The sequence below is a fragment of the Rhinolophus ferrumequinum genome, chromosome 15 (assembly GCF_004115265.2).
Source record: "Rhinolophus ferrumequinum isolate MPI-CBG mRhiFer1 chromosome 15, mRhiFer1_v1.p, whole genome shotgun sequence".
Lineage (NCBI taxonomy): Eukaryota > Metazoa > Chordata > Mammalia > Chiroptera > Rhinolophidae > Rhinolophus > Rhinolophus ferrumequinum.
The window spans coordinates 46,364,206-46,390,717 of NC_046298.1; the positions used below are offsets into that span (position 1 = coordinate 46,364,206).

Genomic DNA, 26,512 nt, shown 5'->3' on the forward strand with positions numbered 1-26,512 from the left:
AATAAGCCCAACTAATGGAAGAAAATAACTTCACTCTAAAAGTGGAGTACATGAGATGGGTGAAGGTGAGATCCTTTGGATGTCTTAGAGAAGAACCCTTACATTTGTCCACAGGTCTATCACCTTTAAGAGCTACCACTATTTCAAAAATCCTGGCTCCCCTGTGACGTGATGAATTGAGACAAGCGATGTAGACTCATCACTCCTTCTCACTGTCGTGGGAATGGGACCCTCTGTAGAGGACTAGGATACTTGTAGACACAAGATACTCTGGTGAACTAAATATGCAAAGCAATGGCCTCTAACAGGATGCTTTCAGGACAGATGCTCTGCAGCAAAAAATCAGAAGTAGATTCTTCAACTCAGACTTGGGATCCTCTCCACTTCTTGTCTTGTGAATCTGCATGTCCTATTATGGCAGTCATAGCGCCTGGCTCATGGAAATCATCATTCAGGGTCCCCAAATGGGCTGCCCAGGCTGCCCTAAGGACCAGGTGCTGAACTCAGCTTTCAGAGGTGGCATCCCAGGTAAATAAAAAATGATGGGAGAGACAATTCCAGGTTGCCATCTTTAAGAGGGGTGTACCAACCTATATCTTCTGCTTTACCCCTCGTTTTCATAAAAATTATAGCTATCAGTTAAGCGTGCTGTTTGACAAATACTGACTGCATTATTTAGTTCTCTCATATAATCCATTTCCATCTTATGTATTACAGGGAAACAATTGTGCAGCAGGACCTCGAATAACGTTTTGTTCAGTGTTTTTTTTTGGTATAACATTAGGAATTTAACTCTTGTTTATGTCCAATAGTCTATGGTAAAAATTGGTTTCATTATATATTGTTTTGCTTAAAGTCACATAACCTATCGATGACATTAAGTGAGGACTTACTGTATACATTTGAAGCCTCATTCCTTTTTCCTTGGTACCAGTAACCCCTGACTGTATGCAGCTGTACGAGGCCAACAACTGGTACTAGATCAGGGGTTAGGGTCTTGTATGGCTCAGTGTAGTAGAGAACTGGAGTTGGGGGTGGTTGTATTAGTTGGCTAGGGCTGTCATAACAAAGTATCCCAGACGGGGTGGCTTAAACAACAGACGTTTTTCCTCTCACAATTCTGGAGGCTAGAAGTCCTGAGGTCAAGGTGGCAGTAGAGTTGGTTTCTTCTGAGTTCTCTCTCCTTGGCTTGCGGATGGCTGTTCTTCTCCCTGTGTCTTCACATGGTCTTCCTTCTGTGTCAGTGTTTGTCCAAATTTCCTCTTATAACGACACGTGTTACATTGGATTAGGGCCCACTCTAATGACCTCATTTTAATTTAATTACTTCTTTACAGACCTGTGTCCAAATACAGTTCACATTCTGAGGTACTTACTAGGGGTTATGACTTGAACATATGGATTGGGGGGGGCATAGTTCAGCCCACAACAGTGGTATTTGTCAACGAACTCAATTTCAGGAATTTGTAGTGGGCTAACGATGGAGTTAGCATGTCATCAGTAAATGGTGGTGTCTTTTCCAGGTTTGACAATTAACATAGGGTCATATGGTCAGTATCTGGGGTGGCCCATATATGTCTGGTTGAGAGGCTGAAGCTTTGGAGGCCCAGGAGCCCTGTGCTGCTGGGACAGACCTGATGAATGTTACTTTCCCCTCAGTTTTTCAAGTAAGTCTGTGTCCCTCTTCAAGGACTACTGTGTGTGTGTCTGTGTTACTTTTATCGTATATATATTTATATACATACTATATATAAATATGTATCTTACATACCATGTATAAAAATATACATAATACATACATACATACATACATATATATATATATATATACATATGAGTGTGTGTGTGTGTGTGTTTTATTTCCTTAGTGAAAGGGTGATAGAACCATCTTACACAGAGCTGTTAAATTCCCTGGAATTTCCTGGGTAACAGCAGTGTCTTGTCCTAATGAGGTGATTCTTAGTGGGCTCCTGAGTTGGGCTGCTCACCAAAAAGACCAAGCCGTGATTAGAAGCTTTGAACTTTCAGCCCATCCCCTATAATCTGGGGAAGGGAGGAGAGGGCCCAGAGATTGATTATTCATGTAAATATATATGTATATATGTATAATCATTTGACTCATAGAATATATATCACATATATATAAAATCATTTGAATATTTTCTTTAAAATGTATCCTTGAATCAAGTAGGTCTTTTTTTTTAAGTAAAGGCAACATGCCTTTGATGAATTGTAATAATGTTTTACTAATCTTGATATCACCCACATGTGTATAGTGTTTGGCAAATAGGTGTGCGTGTATGTGTGTGTGTATATATATATATATATATGATTCTTGGTTAGCAAGAGGATTTAATGGCTATGCATTATCGAAATGTCTAATTTGTTGAATAAATGGAGGAGTGAATATATAACAGAATATTCCAATAGTATTTTCCTTCTACTACAGTGTTTTTTAAAGAACTTCTTGTATTGATGCTGTCTATATGGTGAAAGTAAGCAGAATAACTTCCTTTCTGTATATCAATAAAAGGGAAATACTTCCTATTAAACAGGACCGTGTTATGACAGGAATCAGTGACACTGGAGGTTGTGACTGTGGACTTCACGTGGGAGGAGTGGCAGCTCCTGGTCCCCGAGCAGAAGGACCTGTACCGGGATGTGATGTTGGAGACGTACAGCAACCTGGTGTCAGTAGGTGAGGACAGCCCCCTGGTCACTTCGAGGATCCCCAGTCAGTGGTCTTTTCTCTCTCAGCTTCAGAGTCTCTAGTGCTCTCAAGTTGTAGACTCTCTTGTCCTTCTCTGGCCCCAGACAGCGGTATATATAATGTTCCCTCTCCTGAGAGAAAAGCCTCTACTTGGCTGATGTGAAAACCGTATAGTCCCTGCAATGTAGCATTCTCCTATCTTCACATCCCAGCCCAATTCGATGTGTCTAAGTCTTCTCTCATTTCCCATGAACAGTGTATCAAGCCAGCAAGCCAGACACACTCTCCAAGTTGGAATGTGGGGAAGAACTGTGGATAATAGAAGACAAAATCCACAGTTAGACTTGTCCAGGTGAGTGAAGAGAACCCGCAAGGGGGCGGCCGGGAAGCCGTATTCTAGTCAGTAGGAGAAGGTGCCCAGTGTGAGTGTCTGAAGAAACCTAAACAGCTACTCCCCATATCCTTCCCATTTGCGAGCTTTCCCTTTGTAGGAGGAAATAATACCCCTTTCCTTCCTCTGAGATCTGATCCTATCTGATTCCTGTTTATTTTATGTTCATTTTGATTTTTTTGTGTTTGCCTAGTTCTTTTTATTTTTTGCCCTTTTTTGTACATCGTCACAGTGTTTCTGCCTGTTTTTCTCCTTTTTTGTCCTCCCCCTCCTCTGTTGTCCATCGTCACAGCGTCTCTATTTTTCTCCCTCCCTTGCAATGAAATTCCACCTTACTGGCCTTGTTTCAAACAGATCTTTGGATTCAGCGTAATCTTTAATTAGAGCCTCTCCATGCTCCATTGGGAAATAGTAATTTCCCTTCCTAGCATTCAGTTTCATGTTGGATGCTATGTCCACACCATAACCTTATCTGTCTTTATACAGTTTTTTAGCGTCTTGCTATAGATTAAATGTTTTTTGTCCCCTGAAAGTTCATATGTTGAAATCCTAACCCCCAAGGTGATATTAGGAGATGGGGGCCTTTGAGAGGTACAGGTTGCTAAAGCCCAGAGATCCCTCTCCCCTTCCGCCATGAGAGGTTGTAGCTAGAAGGCAGTGTCTGTGAGGAAGCAGGCCCTCCTCAGACACCGAATCTGCCGGTGCCTTATCTTGGACTTTCCAGACTCCAGAACTATGATAAATCAGTTTCTGTTGTTTTGTTATAGTAGCCGGAACTAAGACACTTGTCTTTGCCCCATTCTGAAATTGTCCAAAGGTTCTGTTTTCCATTCCTTGCTCTGTTCTCATAATCCTTAACTCTTTTTTTATTCTAATAAGTTAAGCTGTTATTTTCTATAAAGTCGCCTAAATTCACATTTTCCTTAATATTTTCTGATCTGCACACTTGTGTCATATTTTATTGTCTCCATAGAAACTCCTGAAAGAATTCAAGACTTTTTGTACTAGGAACTAAAATCATGATTCCTACAAGAAAATTTCTTCCACTTTTTTTTCTTATTTTTAATGTTTAGGGTCTTCTAACATTTAGAAAAATGAGTGTCTAATAAAGTGGGTTAAGAAAGAGCAGAGGTGAAGTAGGAAGTGAAGAGGTGGCAAGGTTAGAAGACCCAAGAGACTTGGTTTCCTAGAAGCAGAACACGAGTGTCTTCAAGAAAGATGTAGCTATAAACATTATCTGCAGTTGCTGATTCATGAAGTAAGATATGAACTAATCGGCAGGTATATGATGATTTTAGTGTTTTCTTCCCATTTATACAGTGTGTGTGTGTGTGTGTGTGTGTGTGTGTGTGTGTGTGTGTGACTCTGTCTGAATATAAAAGAGGAAGAGCAGAAAAGGCATAGAATCCCCAGGGTAAGTAAAATAAAAAGCATGAGCACCTTGGTCTAAGATGGAGGAAAGTATAGGAGATGAAAGGAGGTAAGGTTCCCCTTGGGATGTACTGGAGAAGAAACCTTCTATGTTATTTGTTCACAGGTGTATTACCTTTAAGGATTGCCATCATTTCAGTTTCATCTTCTCCGACCTGCTTCATTGGACGCGTGATTTTACTGATCTTTTTCATTTCTCTTACTCTTACAAGTGGGGCTCTTGTCCTCTCCTCTACCCAGAGTCTTTCCCTTGACCCAATAAAGGTATCCTGCTAAAAAAAACCTTGAATCCTGCGTAGACAACAAGAAATAGGAATTTTGCTATGCAGTGGCTGTCTTACATTTTCATAACAAACCCTGGATTATCAGGTAAATTCACTCCAACATATACAAACATCTAAATTTAGCAATCTCAATACTTGTTCAGTAATGCAGTCATTAGATAATTGAGAACAGGCAAGTTTCATGATTGATTTGTGTTTTACAAGCATCACCTTTCCTGCCTTAGGAATACAAGATAGTACAGGCCAAGGGTGTAAGCAGGGACAATTCTAGCATTTTGGGTTAGAGACTAGGCCAGCATAGTACTGATGGAAGAGTTAAGAGAAGATGGAACTGACTGCCTGCTTTGACCTGTGGTTACATGACTTTTGCAGGTGCATTTTGAGAATTGTAAAGGCCTATGGTGTTGAACATAATGTGTGCAAATATATGAAACTGGCATCTCTGCCACAGCCTATGTTCTCAACATTTGGTTCCTCATGGTGAGTGAGCCTTCTAGTTCAGGACAGGGACCATGGGGAAGGAGAATATGAGCCAGAGCAGGGCTAGAAATGGTAGGAGGCTTGCAAATGGCTGGCAAAGCCTCTTGATAAGGTGATGCAGATGCATACGACTGGGAAATCCAATTCTTTTTAATTTTTTTTTTGAAATCCAATTCTTTGAAGTCATTTTTTGCATGTTCATAGTGGTTCTATTTGCAATATCAAAAACTGTTAACAACTCAAAGGTCCACCAACTGATGAATGATTAAATACATTTAGGAATACTCATACAATGGGATACTAAGCAACAAAAAGGAATGAACTTATTGGTACTTCAAAACACCTATGTTGTGTGAAAGAAGCTGGATAAAGAGTACATACGCGTACACTAAAACTCTATTCATAAAAAGCACACTAATGAAGAGTGTCAGAAGGTGGTTCAGTGGCTGCCTAGGATGTGGCATGTTTTGTACTTACTTGAGCCAGCCGGGTAAGGGATGTGGTTGGGATGAACCTGGAAAGCAGCTCACATTGTCCATCGTTTCTGCCCACTTTGTGATAGATTACTGAATCCCCCATACCATCTCACTTTTTAAAATCTTGCTGGTCTTCTAAAGGCACACCTGCCCAGTTCCATACTAAGCTTCCCCTAGAAACCCATTGTTTTGTACGGACACCGAACTTCCCTCAAGATGGCTGCACCCATAGTGTTGCTGCCTAAAAGCGCAAACTCTACGGCTACAGCGCGCCGCCAGCTTTTTTTTTTTTTTTTTGTCAAGCACGCTTTAGTTTTTATACGACCTCTAAATCTCCGTAATTAGACCTGCGACTGAGGTGTCCAGAAGTTACTTTAATTTCCCACCGAGCTGAGGCGTCACCGCCATAAGAGCCGCTGAGAATGTGCGCCACGCCCTTTTGGTAGTGATGAGCTCCGGCCTTTGAAAAATTTGCGATGTTCGCCGTCTCCTCCAACAAGTGAATTTACCCGCAAGTTGGTTTGCCTTCGGTGACCTCGAGCCTCTGAAAACCTCTCTGGTTCTATAACGGCTGAAGGGACACAAACGGGAGAGTTTCGGAAGTGGTCTCACTGCCGTGTCTTACGGTCATTGACGTAAAACTTTCTGTACGTCAGGTGTACAAAGATGGCGGCCCCCAGGCACCGAGGTGACGGCGGCGCGGATATATTACCTCATAAGGAAAAAAACCTGTATTCCGTTCTCCATAGAAACGCAGCGGACGTTCGCGGGAGAGGAGGCCATAAGTAAAAGAAGTTTAGGGAAGTAAGTCAGGCCCTGAAGAAGTCGCTGGAGATTTAGGAGAGAGTCAAGTCAGTGTACGGGTCTGTCTAGAAAAGGCAACAACGGGGGCGGTCTGTCTGCCCCTAAATCGGTGGTTGCTCCTGTGAGTCGGTGAAGGTAGCGCAAGGGCGGGGAGCACTGAGGAATCTGTACTGGGTGTCAGTGATCGGGGTGTCTTTGGGTTCCATCACGGGGGCCTCTGGTTGATCAATGATTAAAGGTCTGAACACATCAACTGCTGAGAGTCTGAAGGTCAGGGTTTAGGGTCTTCGCGGGTTGCTGTGCCCATAGGTGACTGACAACTGATGGGGTGGTGGTTGTCAATGACCACCGCATCTGGTTCGGATTCTGGAATAATTTGGAGCCAATGATGGATGAACCATTAAGAGAGGTCAGTATACGTGCATATCTGGTCTGGTGTTGGTATTCACCCGGTGGGTGGGGTGGTGGCCACTGTCTTTGTGCCAAGATGTGAGACAGCAGCTTTGGAGGCTCGGGGGGCTCTGGCTGGTTCATGTGTTGAGCTCAGGCTGCTGGAACAGACTTGCTGAACGTTAAGATTCCCGAAAAGCATCTGGTCCAAGTCCCTCCGCCACGACTAATCTTCTAATCCTTTTCAGCTGCCCACAACGCCCCTGGGGCAGACGAACCATTCAGCATATTTAAAATTAATAAGCTTTTTATGTAAGATTCTGTTCTTATGTTCCTACTGCAAGTTGACTGCACATTTCCTTTCAGGTTCTGTATGTGAATACGTAAAGGCCACTATTTTCTCAGTATTTATATTTTTGAAATGTTTATGAAATTTGTATTTATAGCTCATATTCCTTTTATTTGTCCTATTTTTGGTGTGCTCATCTTCCTCATTGAAGATTGTATGTAAACAGAGTATTTAAGGACTGTTAATAAGGTATGAGGACAACATAGTTTAAAGGAAAAATTACAGTTCCTCACCATTCTTATGGCCTCGTTTCTATAATTGTTCTGAAAATTACCTGCCACTGAGGCACAGTGCCGTGCTGATTCTCGTTTGCCACTTTCCCTTTTACATTCATGCTATTTTCACACATTCAGGGTCTTATGTTTCATTAGCCTGAGGTATGATCCTTGGGGAACCAAATAAAGAGACAGAAATACTGGGGACCATGTGTTAAGGTGACTGCACAGCAAGGGGAATGTAACCCTGAAAATAATTTTGCTCTTTACCCCACAGGTCCTGGCAAGAGACAAGAAATGAATGAAGAAAGAGGAGGTTCCCAGACCTAGACATTGTCCTTTTTGGGGACACTTCTGACTATTGAGTGAGATTTCTAACTAGAAATTTAGGGCATATCCAAAAAAGACTAAGACACAGTATCACAGTTGTTGGCCATTTCCCCAAACAGAAGGAAAATGCTCCAGGCCCAGGTGACTTTTGTCTTGTTTTATTCTCTCCTTTATTCCCTAATGGATTTGTAGAGGCTGTAAAAAAATGGGTTCAGTATTTAGAGAGAAATAAACTCCAACATCATGGCAAAGTAGAATCAAGAATATAGAGTTTATATGATTCTGAGTAAATGATTAATATTGGAACATAATGCGTAACTGAAGGATCCTCTGGGTTCCAATAGCTGTCAGCTTGTGTCTAATATCTGACAGCCAACACATTAAGAGAATCATTCTAAGGTATATGATATGCAGTGACTGTGAGGAGAAAGCAGAAAGGTTTCTCAGAGGATGTCACTATTTCATGGCACTTAGGTCTCAGGAAAAATGTTACATTCTTCCTAGAGGTGATGGGGTTTTGCACTTCTAACAAAAGCAGAAACGTATTTCCTCTGCTGTTTATTCCAGGGTTCCTCAGAGAGCTCCATGGGGTTAGACCAAGCAAGCTCAATGGACACAATTTTTTCAGGGGACCAATGTAAGGTCATTCAAAGGACTCAGCCTTGTGTCTCTCTGGGTTTATCCAGTAATAAAACCTAAATGGCATAGGAAAATGGAACATTTGCATGGCTTTCAAAAGCTCCTCCATTAACTGGCCTCAAAGTTCAGATTTGGCCTTGGAGGGTCGTAAGAAATTGTGTCTGGTAAAGACTTGAGTTATTGGGTTCCAGGGTGTAAGCTTTATATATAACTTCATGTCATCTCGGAAAATGCTAACCATTTCCCTATTTTCAAATCTAGTTCTGACCTCCTCTTACTGCTTTTATTTCTTGTAATTATACAAACTACTCATGGATACATTTTAAAGAAAAATTTCAGTGATGGTGTGTACATGGGCAAGAATGTAAATTCTCTCTTGGTAACATCCTTCTCAACTTTTCCTCATCTGCTTTAACAAATATTTGGTAGTGTGTCCTTGCTGTCACTGAACCTACATTTGTAAACAGACACACATATGCGGACGCTGTATGTGCGTCTGTATATGTGTGTCTATTTACAAATGTACGTGGATTTATATACATATCTGTGTACATGAACACATCTATTATGACATTTGTGTATCGGTGGACTCCAAAGAAAACAACCTGTTGGCCTAAGATGGTATAATTTAAGCATCCAAAGGAATAATGACTGCAGTTGATTGATGAATATTAACTATATAAAATTCATTTGTCCACAGTTACACTCAGAAAAATGAGTTATACTATGTAAAGCATTTATGAGTGCCTGCTACATAGTAAGTGATATGTGGGATCATCCATGCTTTAAATTTTTGCCAGTAGTTATAATAGGACATTATCAAATTGCATAATTTTCAACAATCTAAATGGTTTTGATATTCTTGAGCCTCATTTTGCATTTTCCTCATCACAGGTGAGGTTGAAACCCTTGTATATGTTTTAGTCAGTTGGACTTTTTCTCTTGCGAAATGCTCATCCTCATCATTTTTAAATTTAAAAAACTTTTTCTCTTACATTTTAATGAGTTGTTTATATCCACTACATATTGATTCTTTTGTGTATAAAAAATTTCCCCAGCTTGTCATTTTTCTTTTAGCTTTGTCCATGATATTTTTTCAAAGCAGACGTTTTAATTTTCCTCTCACAAAACTTGTTACTTATTTTCTTTTACGGTTTTTGGCTTGTGATGTGAACATACATCATATTTGTCTCTATTGCTTTCATAGATTCTTTTGTTTTATTCTTTTGTTTTGAAACAGGAAAAAAGGTATTTTTGAGTGTGAAATTAGATAAGAACCTAAGTTTTGGTTTTTCCAAGTGCATCTACGTCTCACATGAAATACCTCAGAACGTGATCAGATCAGTAGTATTAAGAATTTGCAGCCTCCACCAAGTCTGTTATCTTTCCTGTATAGTAATGTCTGTAATAACAGGGGTAGATACTCCCATAGTTTGTCCCTTTCTGACAGTTCAGTTGACAGGCACGTCTGAATTATTCCCTGATGGCATTTGGGCCTAGGCCCCTGGGCCACAGGATCAGCACTGAATATTCCACACTTCTGAACTGTTTTCATTCACAGGACTTCTGACCCCAAATGTGTGGGTATTTTCCTCACACTTACCCATTCTGCAACTCTCCAGACACCAGCTGGGTGTCCTACAATTCAACTCAATTCTGACACTAACTACCTAGAGACAGCATCGGATCCCCCAGATGAAGGACTCATTTCCACAAGACTGCCCCCACTTTAGGTACCAGTCAAAAGTCCCATGTTGTCACCTCGACTTTTCATGACCAGCTCTACATTTCTGGGTTGTCACCATCCCCCCGACTCACAGAACTCAGGAACGCACTTTACTTACATTTACCAGATTATTATAAAGTCTACAACTCAGAAACAGTCAAATGGAAGTGATGCTAAGGCAAGGTATGGGGGGAGGGTACAGCCGGCCTCTCCAGAGCACCACCCTGCCAGCACCTCACTGTGGTCACCAACCCGGAAGCACTCTGAACCTGTTGTTTAGTGGGTATTATGGTGGTCTTATGGAAGCATGAGTGAATTAATCACTGGCCATTGGAGACTGAACTCAACCCCCAGTCCCTTTTCCCTCTTTGGAGGTTGGGGGTCTTTCTGGTGACCCGATCCTGAAGCTGTCTCGGGGACGGCAGCTACCAGTCAGCTCATTCACACACATAAGACGCTCATCACTCTGGAGAGTCCAAGGGTTTTAGAAAGTATGTGCCAGGAACCAGGGACAAAGACCAAGTATAATTACCATAGCATTTTTCTGGCTTCTGTTGCCTGTATTTCAGTCAATTTTGTGTTTCTTTTGATAGTAATGTGTCTTTTCTTTCTGGTTGTTTCCATAATCTGATTTTTGCAAATGGTGTTCTATAGTTTCAGCCTGATGTGTCTACATGCAGATTTCCTGCTTTGCTGACTTACTAAACCTGACTTAGCAGGATGTTTAATCAGTTCTGAAAATTTCTCATTCCTGAGATCTTTGTATTGTTTTTCTGTTTCTCTATATTCTCTCAAAAACTACATACAGGCCTATGTTAGATCTCACTCTATCCTCCATATTTATTAAACTCTGTATTTTTTTGTCTCTTTGTGTGCCTGCTTCATTTTTGGTTACTTTTTAAAATGTGTATTGCAGTTTACCAATTTTCTTAATGTATATAATATGATGTTAACCTTTTGTGAAATAGTAAGAAATATATACATTGGTCTTTGATCCCAGTTCCTGGCACAGAGCTCCCAAAAATCCTTGTAATTTGCTAAGTGATAACATACTAGGAGTATCTTTTGTTCTGCTATTTGATCTCTTTCCCCTGTTCCTGGTGGAGTTCCCAAATCCCTTGGAATTTCCTGGGTGACAGGACTGTCTTTTGTTGTAATGAGGCGACTCTGGTTGGGCTCCTGGATGGGGGCTGGTCACCAGAAAGACCAAGCCATGATTAGACTTGGCATTTGCAGCCCCACCTGCCATTGTCCAGAGGGGAGGGGGCCTGGAAATGGAGTTAATGATTGATCCTGCCTGCATGAGGAAGGCTCCGTAAAACCCCAATGGGGTTTGTATGGGGTTTGGGGAACTTCTGGGTTGGTGAAGACGTGGAGGTGCTGGGAAAATGGCGCTCCCCTTCCCACACGCCTTGTCCTATGCATTTCTTCCATATGGATGGTCATCTGTATTCTGTATCATATCCTTTTATAACAAACTGTAAAACATAAGTACAGCTTTCCTGAATTATCCGAGATGCTTTAGCAAATTAATCAAACCCAAGGAGAGGGTCATGGGAACCTTTAATCTAAAGCTGGTCAGTCAGAAGCCCAGGTGACAACTGGGAGTTGCACCGAAGTGGGGCTGGGGATGGACAGTCTTGTGGGATCTGACGCTGTCACCAGGTGGTGTCAGAATTGAGCTGAGTTGTAGGACACCCAGCTGGTGACGGAGATTGCTTGGTGTGGATTTAAAACAACATACACATCGGGATTGGTGTCAGAGTCACAGGTAATGTGATCAGGTCAACTTTTTTTATATTTCTGATGAGTCAACAAAAGGAAAACACATTAAACGTGACCGTGTTATGACAGGAATCAGTGACACTGGAGGACGTGGCTGTGGACTTCACCTGGGAGGAGTGGCAGCTCCTGGTCCCCGAGCAGAAGGACCTGTACCGGGACGTGATGCTGGAGAACTACAGCCACCTCGTGTCAGTGGGTGAGGACGGCTCCCCTGTGTCACTCAGAGGTCCCCAGTCAGTGGCCTTTCCCGTCTCAGCTGTTTATACTTTGCAGTCACTGCAGTGCTCTGACTGGCGGATTCTCAGTGCCTCCTGTGGCTCCGTACAAAACCATGGGTTATGTTTACTACCAACATGACTGACACCAGATGTGTGGGCTTCTTTTCTACACCAACAACTAGTTCTCCAACTGTCCGGGTACCAACTGGGTGTCCTGCGGTTCAGTTCAATTCTGACACTAACTACCCAGTGTTACTGTTGTACTCCACAGGTTTAAGGACTCCGTACCGTGGGATTGTCCCCACTTCAGGCACAAGTCGCAACTTGGCTGTAAATCTATCCAACTTGGCTATAGGTTGGTTGTTTCCACAACCCTCTCCCCCCAACTCGGGTTTAATAATTGGCCAGAATGACTCACAAAACTCAGGAAGGCACTTATCAGTACCAGTTTATTATAAAGGAAAAAAGCCAAATGGAAGAGATGCTTAGGGCACTGTGCTTTCCAGGTGTGCCTCCCTTCCAGCACCTCGATGTGGTCACCAACCCGGAAGCTCTCCCAATTTGATTGTTTTGGGATTTTTATGAAAGTTGCATTATTACATAGCCGTGCTTGCTTTAATTCTTGGCCATTGGTGATTAACTGCACCTTTAGCTCCTCCCTCCCCTAGATAGGGGAAGAGGGTTGGAGCTGAAGGTTCCAGTCCTCTGATCATGCTTTGATCTTTCTGGCCACCAGCCCCCACCCTGAAGCTATCTGGGGGCCCCCACCCACCAGTGAGCTCACTCTCACACAGAAGACACTCATCACTCTGAAGAGCTGGAACTTAGACCAAATGCTATTACGAAAGATGCTCCTGAAAAAAAAAAAAAAGAAAAAGAATTATTCTATCATGCCTTTCTCTTAGGAAATCACAAGGACTTAGGAGCTTGTGCCAGAAACCGGGGACAAAGACCAAATATATATCGCAATGTCACACATGCTCTCACCTGAGAGAAAAGACACTAATGTGTGAAAACTGTCTAATCCCTTAAATGTAACACTCTCCCATCTTGATAGACCCCAACCCAAGTCTTCTTTCATTTCCCACAAGCAGGGTATCAAGTCAGCAAACCAGACACACTCTCCAAGTTGGAACAAGGGGAAGAACCGTGGATAATAGAGGATGAAATCCACATTCCTGTCTGTCCAGGTGAGTGGGAGAACCAGCAAGGCTGGTGCAAGGGAGGAAAAATGATTTTCCTTCTACCCTTCTAAATTCTCCTGGCTGGGCTAATAACTAAATTGACATGACACAGGTTAGCAGGTGGAAATAATAAAGTTTATTACTATGTACATACAGGGGGGTCCATAAGAATATGGGACCCAAGGACAGATTGGGCAGTTAAGGCTTATAAGCCATTTTGAGCTAAGGAAAAGTGGGGGTTGTGGTTTGGGACTTCAAAGGGGAGGAAAGCAATTTCCATGCGGATGGGAAAGCAATGTCTGCTAAGTAAGTGTTCACTGGGCCATCTTAACAAGGGGACACAGAGAGGACACAACTCCAAACCCTGCGTGGCTCCTCCCTGTCTATCACACCTCGTTCATATTCAATCAAAAGTTACATATGATTACAGCTCCCTTCCTGGAGCAGGTCCTCTGTCTAAATTCTTATAGGCAGTAAGGGGGAAGGGCAAAGGTTTTTCCTGACTTTTTCATTTCTGGAAAATAACCAGCTTAAACTAACAATATCCCAAAAGGCATATTTTGGGGTGACAAACTCTGCTCCTCCCCCCCACTCCATGGATAACTACAGAAGTCATATTCTACTCAGAAAAGGCTGGGAGGTATTTGAGGATACAGAAATAGTGCCTCCATCTCTCTTCCCGTAGCAGACTTTCTTTTAGGTGTTTAGAGCGAAACGTACCCCTTTATTCTCTTCTGCTATTTGATCCTTGTTTATCTGACATCTTGGTTTTTGTTTGTTTGCCTAGTTTTCTTCTTCCTTGGCTCCTATAACCTACCTCATCTTTGCACCCTGTCACAGTGTCTCTCCTGCTCCTTCCTCCTTCCCGGCTATGAAATTCCACCTTCCAGGCCTCAGTCCAATGAGAGATCTTTGAATTCATCAGTCTTCTGACTATTGCACTCTCCTGCCCCGATGGGAAATAGTGATTTCTCTTCCTAACCTTTCACCCTACCTTGTATGTTATACTCTCCCAGTATCCTCACCTCTTACTGTGCATTAATCTTCTTCCTTATTTTCTTTTTTCCCCCAATCTGAGGTTCTTCAGTGGTTTTATTTTCCTTTTTTCTGCTGTATTTCTAATCCTTAGCATTTTCTTTCTGTCTCATGAATCAAGTTCTTGTCTGGATGGGACTCCAAATTAATATCTCCTTTAATATTGTCGAACGTACATTTTTAGTTCTAAATGCTACTGGCCTGAGATTTCCGAGTTCCTACATGAGCAACGGGAATCATCTTCCTACCACAAAAACCCTTCCCTTTTTAAATATTAATTCTCCTTTAGTACAGTACATTTTCTATCCTGTCCACGCTGGTGTTATCGTGAATGTTCTCTACGTAGGAAGTTCTCATCTTAAAGGTCTCTGCCATTCCTGTTGACAGTTTAACTACAAAAGGCTATTTTATATCCTACATCATCAGTTCTAGCCCAAATCATAGCTTGTGTCTGCCTCAATTTACTTCCTTCATACCTTCAATATTCCTGATTTTCCTTTGGTTCATCTTAGGTGTTAGCATTGTATTCATTTTCCTAATCATCTGTTTTTCTTATTATATTCTTGTTTATTTTTTTTAGCAGCTTTATTGAGAGAATTCACATACTCTACAATTTACCAACTTAAACAAACAATTCAATGCATTGTAGAATGTTAACAGAGTTATGTAACCATCACCACAATCAATTTTGGAAGATTTTCATCACTTTATCATTTAAAAAAACCCCACTTTCTCCTAAGCCCCAGGCTAGGCAATCACTAATCTGCTTTCTATCACTATAGATTTGCCTGTTCTGGATATTTCATATAAACAGAATCATAAAATATGTGGTCTTTTATGCCTGGTTTCTTTATTTAGCATGATTTGAAGTTCTCCCATGGATCAATACTTCATTCCTTTTTATTGCCAAATCAGATTCCAGTATGTGGATCTGCCACATTTTATTTACCTATTCATCTATTGATGGACATTTGGGTTGTTTCCACTTTTTGGCTTTTATGCTTCTATGAACATTCATGTACACTTTTTTCGTGAACATACAGAGGATGCCAAAAAAATGTATACACATTTTAAGAAAGGAAACAAAGTATTAAAATTGTAATACAATGAATGACACTAGCATTCATTTGATTAATGCCATCTTTTGAGCGAACATCATACTACACATTGCCACGTAATTCAATTCAACTTCGAAAAGTAATACATAGATAACATCTCTTAAAATGTGTACATTTTTTGGCACCCCGGTATGCTTTCATTTTTCCTGGGTATATACCTAGAAGTGAAATCTTTGAATCACATGGAGTCTAGGAAGGATCCAAATGTGGTGCTTCTGGACTCACGGACAGTATTACCTCCTCCAGGCCATGATGTGTGGCAGTACACAAGGGTATTGACAGCTATGGAAGCTCACTTGAACCTTTGTTGTCCAGAGTTTGTATTGGGGCTCAGTCACGTATTGCCTGCATGGTTGACCTTTAGTCTCTCCAGAAGTTGGGCTAATACCTGTAGTCTCCAGTTCTTCCAAAGGTCGTAACTGTATGGTTATCCCAGAGCCCTGATCAAAAATCACCTTGTCAGACTACTCAGTGTCCAAAGCCACCAAACGAACAAAGACAGTCCCATCAGTCAGGACATTACAGAGGCCTAGAGGTTCACCTCCCAGTAGCCTCTCTTTGGATGAAGTTAAATCTTCACTGAAGGTAACTATAAAAACGAATAATAAAGGGGCTAATTTAGAAAAACAGAGGAAGTAGAGCTTATGCTGGTAGTCAGAATGGGAATGAGAGCATATGTATGAGGTACATCTGTCTACATTTTAAATTAGGAAGATGAAGGTATGAAGTAGGAAATGTGTGAGGCCATGGGGTTGACTATGAAAGGAGTGTCCTGAAGTCAGGCAAAGGAAAGCCACTGTTAGACGGTCTTTGCAGGACAAGTAGTGGAGTGGAAACACAGATAAATGGAATATTCAGGGAGATGTACACTTTCATTGCCAGAATGACTGCTTGGATTTCATATGTGAGTAATTGAGGTAACATGGTGGAGGGTTGGTTGGTTTTGTATTTTTGTAGGTTGTCTTACCTTTCACCTGGGTGGCAATAGTATAGCAATAATAAGGAACAGCCAGAAGTTCTAAGAAAAACTAAAGGTAAAGCTGACATAACCTAGGTCTTAAAAGAGGAAGTTGGTCCTTTAGTACAACCTAACTGTTGTCAACCAAGACATAAATGTAAAATTACTGAAATAGATGTTACTGGTGGCAAATGAGGGAACGATATATCAGGGTTGTTGAAGTGGGGAAAATTTTGGATATGACTTCTGTACTGAATGCAGAATGTGATTGAAAAAGGTGACAGTTGCCATATCCTGTGCAGAACATTAGCTTCTGAAGATGACTGCCTGGTACACTGGGCAGCTGCAAAATTTCCTGTCAATCATTGTTGCCCTATTTCGTTATGAATGGGATATACAACAACATGCTAGATGAAAGGCTGGAGTGTTGATTTATGAGTAGTCCTCTCAATATAATTGATGTTTCTGGAAAGTTAGCTTGTTGGTGGTCTTCAGAAAGTCAAATTTAGGAACAGGGTTATGATACAAGAGTCTGTCTCAGCTCATTTCAACTCAAATTCTGAAGACCTTATATTCTTACCTGCTAGGTAACATATTTTTTCTATACGCCTAAGTATGAATATTTCCCTAATCCCTGTAGTCACAGTTTGTTTCCTCTAAGTGGTCTTAAAGAATCCCAAAACTGTAAATGTTGAAATGTCTAAAACTGTGGTTTTTACTTTTATCATCTTCCATTCTACTTTGTCTTCCCAACATATTGCCCAGTCCTCTTTTCTTAAATAAGAGGTGTGTATTGCTTATTTCCACATTTATACGCCCAAGCTGACCTTGATGTCTGTATTACATATTTAATAATCATTTCATAGTTTATGTTCTACAATGCATACTTTTTTCTACACATTCTATATTTCAGTAATATTCCTCATCCTGATTTGAGATGTTTCTACCTACCCAGTGGCTCAAGCCATATGGATAGTTAGCAGAGTGATCCCGGATTCCTCACTTGCGTTAACCACTCTCCCCATTGAACCCATCATTTAACCTTGTCTTTCCCTTATGCAAATATATCCTGATTTCCTGCGCTTTCTACCATCTCCATTGCTTCTCAATCCATGTTTAACAATCTCTAACTCCCTTCTTTTTTCCCTTCTTTATTCACTTTTCCCTAACTAGATTTAAGATCAATGAAAGTAAGTCATATTTTATATATTCCAAACACCAGCATAGTGCCTGGTACACAAGAGCCATTCAATAAATAGTTTTGGAGTAAACAAATGAAACCCTCATCATTTTGGATTAGTTGTCTCTTTCATCTCTGTGATCTGGGTCTTTCCAAGTTCTATGGAATGGTATTCCTCCAAACCCTGTCATTTGCTGCTAACAATGACTTGCTTGTATTTTTCCATATCTGCATGTTTTGCGAGTTCTTATTTAGTAAGCAGCCAAATCTACATAAATCGTCAACTATGTAACCTTTTTGGTATACTAACTGCTATTTCCTTTTGGTTTGTTTATATTATTGTGTTTTTACCAATGTGTAAGAAATAAGGAACATTTATAGATTTTTTTTTTATAGTGTTGTCAACAGGGTTGTTGCTGAAGTGCCATTTTTATAAGAATGCCAAGGAATTTTTTAAACAGTTTTTTTCAAAACAAGATTATAAAAAGATTCATTGTTCTCTTCTTCCCTAGAAATTGGCAAAGTTGATAATCATCTCCAGGGTCACTTGGAAAATGAAATAATGCTGAAAGGTATGAAACAAAACCACAAACACAAAGCACTTGGAAATAATGTTCCTCAAAGCCAAAGTCATTTTCCTTTCAGGCAAAATCATGATATGTTTGAGTTCTACATGAAAACTCTGAAATCAAATTTAAGTTCAGTCAACCAGAGCAAAAGCTATGAAATTAAGAAGTCTGTTAAATTGAATGGAGATGGGAAATTATTTCTGTGTGGTGAGCGTGAAGATTTTCATCCTGCAGTTAAAGTCCTTGTAAGTCCTTGTAATGGGTTCATTAGCAATAAGTCCCAGGCCTTTAATTGTAAGAGAACTCTTGAAGTCAAGAAAACCCACGTGTGCCACGAGTGTGGGAAAGCCTTCATTAAGAAGTCTCAGCTCACTGATCATGAGAGAGTTCACACAGGAGAGAAACCTTATGGATGCAATCTGTGTGCGAAAGTATTCTCCAGAAAGTCCAGGCTCAATGAACATCAAAGAATTCATAAAAGAGAGAAATCCTTTATATGCAATGATTGTGGTAAAGTCTTCACCATGAAGAGCCGTCTGATTGAGCACGAGCGAACACATACTGGAGAAAAACCCTATGTATGCAGTGAATGTGGAAAAGGTTTCCCAGGGAAGCGTAATCTCATTGTACATCAGCGAAATCATACTGGAGAGAAATGCTATGTCTGTAGTGAATGTGGGAAAGGCTTCACTGGGAAGAGCATGCTAATCATACATCAGCGAACTCATACGGGAGAGAAACCCTACACCTGCAGTGAGTGTGGAAAAGGCTTCACCACAAAGCACTATGTCCTCATACACCAACGAAATCATACAGGAGAGAAGCCATATGTATGCAATGAATGTGGGAAAGGTTTCACTATGAAGAGCCGTCTGATTGAACATCAGCGAACTCACACTGGAGAGAAACCCTATGTGTGCAATGAATGTGGAAAAGGTTTTCCCAGGAAGAGTAACCTCATTGTGCACCAGAGAAATCATACAGTAGAGAAATCCTATGTCTGTGGTGAATGTGGGAAAGGCTTCACTGTGAAGAGCATGCTCATCATACATCAGCGAACGCATACAGGAGAGAAACCCTACACCTGTAATGAGTGTGGGAAAGGCTTCCCCTTGAAGAGTCGGCTGGTTGTGCATAAGCGAACTCATACTGGGGAGAAACCTTACAGATGTAGTGAGTGTGGGAAGGGCTTCATCGTGAATAGTGGACTGATGTTACATCAGCGAACTCATACTGGAGAGAAACCCTATGTATGCAATAAATGTGGAAAAGGTTTTGCCTTTAAGAGCAATCTTGTGGTACACCAGCGAACTCATACTGGAGAGAAACCCTTTACATGCAGTGAGTGTGGAAAAGGCTTCACCATGAAACGTTATCTCATTGTACATCAGCAAGTTCATACAGGAGAGAAATCCTATATATGCAGTGAATGTGGAAAAGGCTTTGTTATGGAAACCGAGCTCATTTTACATCAGCAAATCCATACTGGAGAGAAACCTTACGCATGCAATGAATGTGGGAAAGGCTTCGCTGTGAAAAGCCGTCTAATTGTCCATCAGCGAACCCATACAGGAGAGAAACCTTTTGTATGCAGTGAATGTAGGAAAGCCTTTTCCTCAAAGAGAAATCTCCTTGTACATCAGAAAACTCATAGTGGTAACAAACCCTAACAACAAAATGAATATGGTCACACCTTCAGGAAGAAAATATGCCTTGTACAACATCAGAGACTTCATACAGGATAGACTTCTTTTATATGTACTGACTGTGGAAAATCCTATTCATATAGTATTGGTCTCATGACCCACCAGGGGATTTACACAGGAGACAAACTGTACAAGTATGTGTGCAGTTAGTGTGAGGAAATTTAGCACCTACTGTACATCAAAGAACTCATAAAAGAGGGAGACCCTCTGGATTCAAGAATTGGGGGTAACCTTTCTCTCACTTGTCAATACACATGACAAATGAAAATATTTTTTGAGCATTTACGCTCAAGTGAACTTGAGCAGGGGACAAACCATGATAGTCCAGTGGACTCATTAAACATCAGTGTGCTCCTAGCATATTGGAATATAGTCAGTGTAGAGTAGCCTGTTGCTAGATTTCCACCTTTGAAAATTATGATATTTGCATAGGAATGAAATTTAATGAATGCAGAGAATGTGCTAGTGCCTTCAGTGATCAATTACCTCACTTTGTATGTCAAAATTAACATGTAGGAAAAATATTCTGATACATTCAAGCAGAAAAGTCTTAAAGAAACATTTCTAGGTAATTATATGTCTGAACAGTATGTACTAAGATAAATCTTATGAATGGAGAGACTAGGAAAGTCTTCTATGGGAAAAAAGACTATCTAGATCATCAGTGATCATAAAAGATTGGCATTAAGCTCATACTTAGTAGCAATGTGATGATTGTGGGAAAGCCATTGCCTATAAAATAAAATCTCAATAGTTGCCCAATATCCATGCTGAAGAAAAAATTTCAGATGGCAGAATTCATCATTTCCCATGAATTCATACAGAAATAAAACTGTTAGGAACACACTAACTGTGGAATAACTTTAGCAGAATATCAGAGAATTCATAGAGAGAAGCCTCATGAAAATAACGTACACTTGAGTTTTCTATCACAAGTCTAATTTGCACACCTGGCATCCATTCTGGGACAGGATACCTTGAACCATATTCTCAATGATTCCATAATTTTAAAGAAGGCAATTGTTAACTCTGGTTAAATTGTAATGTTACATACAAGCAGGAGTGTTCTGAGCCCACTCTGTATCATTATATGACTAGCTCTTGCATTTCTTAGGCTCTAAATTCATCTCTTTCAGTCTACTACCGTGTTTCCCCCAAAATAAGACCTAGTCGGACAATCAGCTCTAATGCGTCTTTTGGAGCAAAAATTAATATAAGAGCAGGTCTTATATTATAGTAAAATAAGACCCAGTCTTATATAAGACCCAGTCTTAAGTAAAATAAGACCGGGTCTTATATTAATTTTTTCTCCAAAAGACACATTAGAGCTGATTGTCTGGCTAGGTTTCATTTTCAGGGAAATATGGTATGTACTTCAAAAGTAAAAGGAGTATCCTCATAAATGTAATTCAACATATTTGGATGTATTGATCCAAGTTTATAAATAGCATTAAGTAGTTTACAAAAACTCCTTAAATATGATTTTTCTAAAATTTGGTTTGAAATATTTTATACTCTAAAGAAATTACAAAATATGCAAAGTTCCTGAGTACCTTTACTCAGCTTTTTAGTGATATTATCTTACATAACCATCATACATCATAAAAAACAATAAAATGACATCAGTTTAGTGCTGTTAACTATATACCTTATTTGGATTTCACTAGTTTTTCATGCTTTCGTGTGTGTGAGGTTTTTTGTTTTGTTTTGTTGTGTAGAGTTCTAAGAAATTTTTATCACATATACAGATTTCTGTAAATTCTACTACAGTCAGGATGCAGAGTTGTTGTGCCAACCCAGAAACATGTCTTCCTGCTACTACTGTATAGTCTCACTGTGCCCCCATCCCTGACCTATGGTGATTACTGATAGTAGTCCATCACTGTAATTTTGTCATTTTGTAAATAGAATTATACAGTGTGTAACCTTTAAGATATTTGGTTGGTGCAAAAGTAATTGTGGTTTAAAAGCTTAAATTGCAAAAACTGCAATTACTTTTGCATCAACCTAATAGGCATTTTTTCCCTGCTCAGCAAATTGCCCTTAAGATCCATCCAATTTGTTGAGTGTATAAATAGTTCTACTTTTTGTTACTGAGTAGTATTTTTTTTTGTATTGATGTACCATGGTTTATCTGTTCACTGTTGATGGACATTTGGATTGTTGCCAGTGTTTCATTGTTATGAATAAAGATGGTATGAACATTTGTGTAGCCAATTTTGTGTGAACATGAGTTTTCGTTTCTCTAGAATATACACCTAGGAGTCATATGCTAAGTGTTTAATTTTCTAAAAAACTGCCAAACTTTTCCGGAGTGGCTGTACCAATTTACATTGCTACCAGCAGTGTATGAGTGTCCAGTTGTTCTGTGACCTTTCCAGCACTTGGCATTGTCATATTTGATTGTAGCTGTCCTGTCGGGTGTGTGGTTGTATATAATGGTGGCCTTCACTTCCATTTCCCTAACAGTGAATGATGCCCAACATCTCCACATACATTAAGAATCTTATCAGGTAAGGTTGTCATTTTTGCTTTCAACCATCAAACATAATTTGAAAAATTCAAAAGGAGAACAGCCTATTATTTTTGATGATATATTTACTCTTTCCATTCCTTTTTCTTCATTCCTGATGTTACATGTTTCCTTCTGTTATTTCCTTTTTGTTAGTTCTGTTACCAGTTCTTTTTGAAAATGTCTGCTGACAACAAATTCTGTTTTTCTAGTTATTTCCCTTCATATAAGAAGGATATTCAATCCAGTTTACAAATGGTAAGTCCTGCTTATAGCAAAAGAAATAGACACTTGCCATACAGTGTCATGACAGAATTTGATCTCCAACTCTATATTAATTCCCTCCTTTAAAAAAGATTTTTTTGAGCATCTATCTACTGCCGGCCACTGTTGTAAACACTGCAGACACAGCAATGAACAAAATAGGCAAAGTCATGGCCTTTATGAAGCATACAGTGTAGTGAAGGAGAACGAGTAAAATGAATACATAGAATGTCAGTTCTGTTAAGTAGTATGAGGAAATATGAAACCTAGCAATAGATTGTAATGGAGGAGCTATTGTAGTAAGGGTTTCAAGGAAGGCTTTTCTGGGCAGATGTAATTTAAGCTATGACTTAAGTGTACTGAGGGGAGCCAGCCCACATGATATTTGTAAGCCCCAAACACTCCAGGACTGTTTCTAAGTGTTTTCTCTGGGCTTCTTGCCTCAGGATTCTCTGAGAAGCTTATACAAGATGTAAATTCTTGAGTCACCCCACATTTCCTAAACCAGAACCTCAGTGACTGGGGTCCAGGACTCTGGTTTTATAAAGCTTTCTAGTCTATATTAAAATTTGAACATCTCTGCCCTAAATCCTGGATTAGAAGCAGAAAGGTGGCAAGAGGTCAAAGGTAGAGATACGGAAATGAGATTCAGTAACAGACATAAGAAACATCCAAACCTGTAGAGAATTTTTATGAGTTTATTTGAGCCAAACTGATGACATATGCCAAGGAGCAAGATCTCAAATGCTCCCAAGAGGGTTGTGACTTTGTGCCATGTGATATCAGTCTGCTCTCCAGGAAGGAGAAGGACCTGGACATTGAGTCCAGCCACTTACTTGGTCAATGATTCAATAAATCCTGCATATATAATGAAGCCTCAACAAAAAAACTCTGGACACTGAAGTTTCTATGAGCTTCCTTGGTCGGTAATACTCTTGAGTACTGTCACACATTATGGCTCGGAGGAGATTCTGGGCAGTATTCTACAGCAAGAATCAGACATGAGTGCTCTACTACCCAGGCCCTCAGAGCCTTTCCACTTCTTGTCCTGTGAACCTACCTACACACGCTGCCATGACAATGTCAGATCAGCTCATTCCTAAAACTGATCCATCAGGATCCTAGGATGGGCTGCCCAGGCTGCCCTAAGTTCTCTGGACCAGATGCTAAAACTCACCTTTCAGAGCTTGACATCCCGGGTGAATAGGGATGAAATTTAATCCCTGAAAGGAATATAATGCTCTTACTATTAATAAATTCTTAATGTGTAGAAATTAGAAAATGTTGCCTTATTCCTGCCGAACCATTTGTTCCCGCACCTTTCCCAGGATATCACAATGGAGTGTCTCAACAAACTGAGACCCGATGGAATGATATGGGTCACTCCCCTTCAATGGATGGTTTCAGAACAATGACGCCATCCCCTGGGATTATGCCTGTGTGAAGGCACAGTACTTGCTGGAGCACAATAGGGACTTTCGGGAAAACAGCCAGCAGGCACGTAACTCACAGACCTTGAGATTAACAAGCTTTACCTCCTCATTTAACTAATAAAAGCTATGCGTTGGCCCGATTCCGGGCTCAGTTCTTGAGGCTTGAGTCCCTTGGCCCCTCTTACACTTTATTCTTGGCTACTGTCTTTCTTAACCCTGCTCTGCCCTTCTTGCTTCCCACAGCTCTTGTCATGCAGGATGCGACAAGAAAACATATAAGCGATCACTGCACTGTACACCTGAAGCTGAACAATAATGAATGCCTACTATAATAATAATATATATATATATATATGTATATATAGGTATGTATACATTTACAAGAGGCAGAGTACAGCATTGGGAGTGGAGATAGTGGAAATGGGATGGCTCGGTGCGATGTCAGAGAGATAGTGGATGGGGGGCGGGGGTCCACAGTGTGAGGGATATAAATGATAAACGTCTAAGGAAAAATAAATAAATAAATAAATAAATAACCTCATAGACAAGACAGACAATAGTTTAGTGGTTACCAGAGGGTAAGGGGGTTGGGGGGTGGGAGATGAGGGTAAGGGGGATCAAATATATGGTGATGGAAGGAGAACTGACTCTGGGTGGTGAACACACAATGTAATTTATAGATGATGTGATACAGAATTGTACACCTGAAATCTATGTAATTTTACTAACAATTGTCACCCTAATAAATTAAAAAAATAAATTAAAACACACACACACACACACACAAAAGAAAACATATAAGCAAATGCAGAAATTTTAAATCACCCATAATTATACCTAAGAGCCAAACATTGTTAAAACTATATTCTGCTTTTCTCACTCCCTGGCTATCTTGGTGGCTACTCTTAGTTGGGGGCCTTCCTGCACCTAAGACAGGAAGATGGTGGCCACAACGAACCAAAAGTCACTGGAGTTGACAAAAATCTAGGCTCCAACTTGTTATGAAAAGTGGAAAGTACGTGTTGGGGTACAAGAAGACTCTGAAAATGATAGACAAGGCAAAGCAAAATGGGTCATCCTAGCCAACAACTGCCCAGCTGTAATGATGAGCAGGGAAAAGAAAGGGGAGGACACCATAAGAGGGACTAATTGATTTATTTAGCAATATCTAATCAATTTATTTAGCAATATCTAATAGCAAAAGACAAAGGCAATTACAGGAAAAGGCTAATGACAGAAAGTAAAGGTGGTTAAGACTAAACTACATACATTGATAACAATGTCATGTCAAAGGAGTACACATAATATAAGTTTACGAAATCTCAACATGTTCACTATTCATCAAAAATCACTTGGCTAAATACACAAATAACATCAATAAGGAGTATCCAAAAGCAGTAATAAACTCTATAGGATAGCAACTATTACAGTAGATGCCAAAAGCTCACCAAACCGGGGGAGAACAGCACTGGAAAAGTCATAAATCCAAACCTTGCCAGGTCTGTAGCTGAAAGAAACTCAGGCATCTCCCACTGCTGCTTGCTAGTTCCCCAGAAAGTTGCTGTTGTTGCTGTTGTCGTTGTTGTTGTTGCTGTCACTATTGTTGGAAGTTAGGGCATCTTGTGATGCTGCAAGCTGCATACAAGTTTCTAAAATATTAACAGTTCTCAAGAAGGCTAACTGGGGAACAACACTGGAGAGGTTGGGAACCAGCCAGACCTCACTCAACAGATCTGCAGCTGGAAGTCAGGGTGTCTCCAGGTGTTGTAAGCTGTATGTCATCTACGAGTCTTCAAAATGTTAGAATGATGATGAATCATTAATGACAAATGACAAAATGACGAAATTACACTGCCAACTGAGATCTGTCATATATTTTCTCAGATGTACCTTAGAGCCAAGTTCTTTGTTCCTGCCTCCTCCTCAGGGAATGGCCAATTCTGGGAGGGTTCAGCAGTTACTGTGATAAAAATATTGCTTACCAGCTGAAGAGCTAGTTCATCCAGACAAGCAATATCTACTGTTCCTGCTTGGGACCATCGGCCCAACGCCTGCCAAAGCCTGGCAACGTGCCTATTACATCATTCTGATATAACTTAGTTACTTTACTATCACATCTGTTGATGTGGATAAAACAGACAGAAAACAACATCTCAGGGAATTTTTTTTTTTAACCCTAAACCAGCTGATACCTCACATACAGTTTCTCATGGGAGAGAATCCCACATGCAGTCTCTCATGTGGGGGAACAAAAAGCTAACTAAAAACTAACCAATACCTCACATACAGTCTCTCACAGGAGGGAACCTCACATACAGTCTCTCA

General features: G+C 40.4%; 1 protein-coding gene across 1 annotated transcript in view; it reads left to right on the forward strand.

Moving 5' to 3' along the window:
• Nucleotides 1–21,187, forward strand: part of LOC117034456 (zinc finger protein 615-like) — a 38,351-nt gene extending 17,164 nt beyond the window's left edge. The window contains 1 exon segment of the mRNA XM_033127361.1: nt 18,632–21,187. Within this exon segment, the coding sequence (XP_032983252.1) occupies nt 18,632–20,128 (1,497 nt within the window). The 3' untranslated portion in view covers nt 20,129–21,187.
• The last annotated feature ends 5,325 nt before the right edge of the window (nt 21,188–26,512 follow it).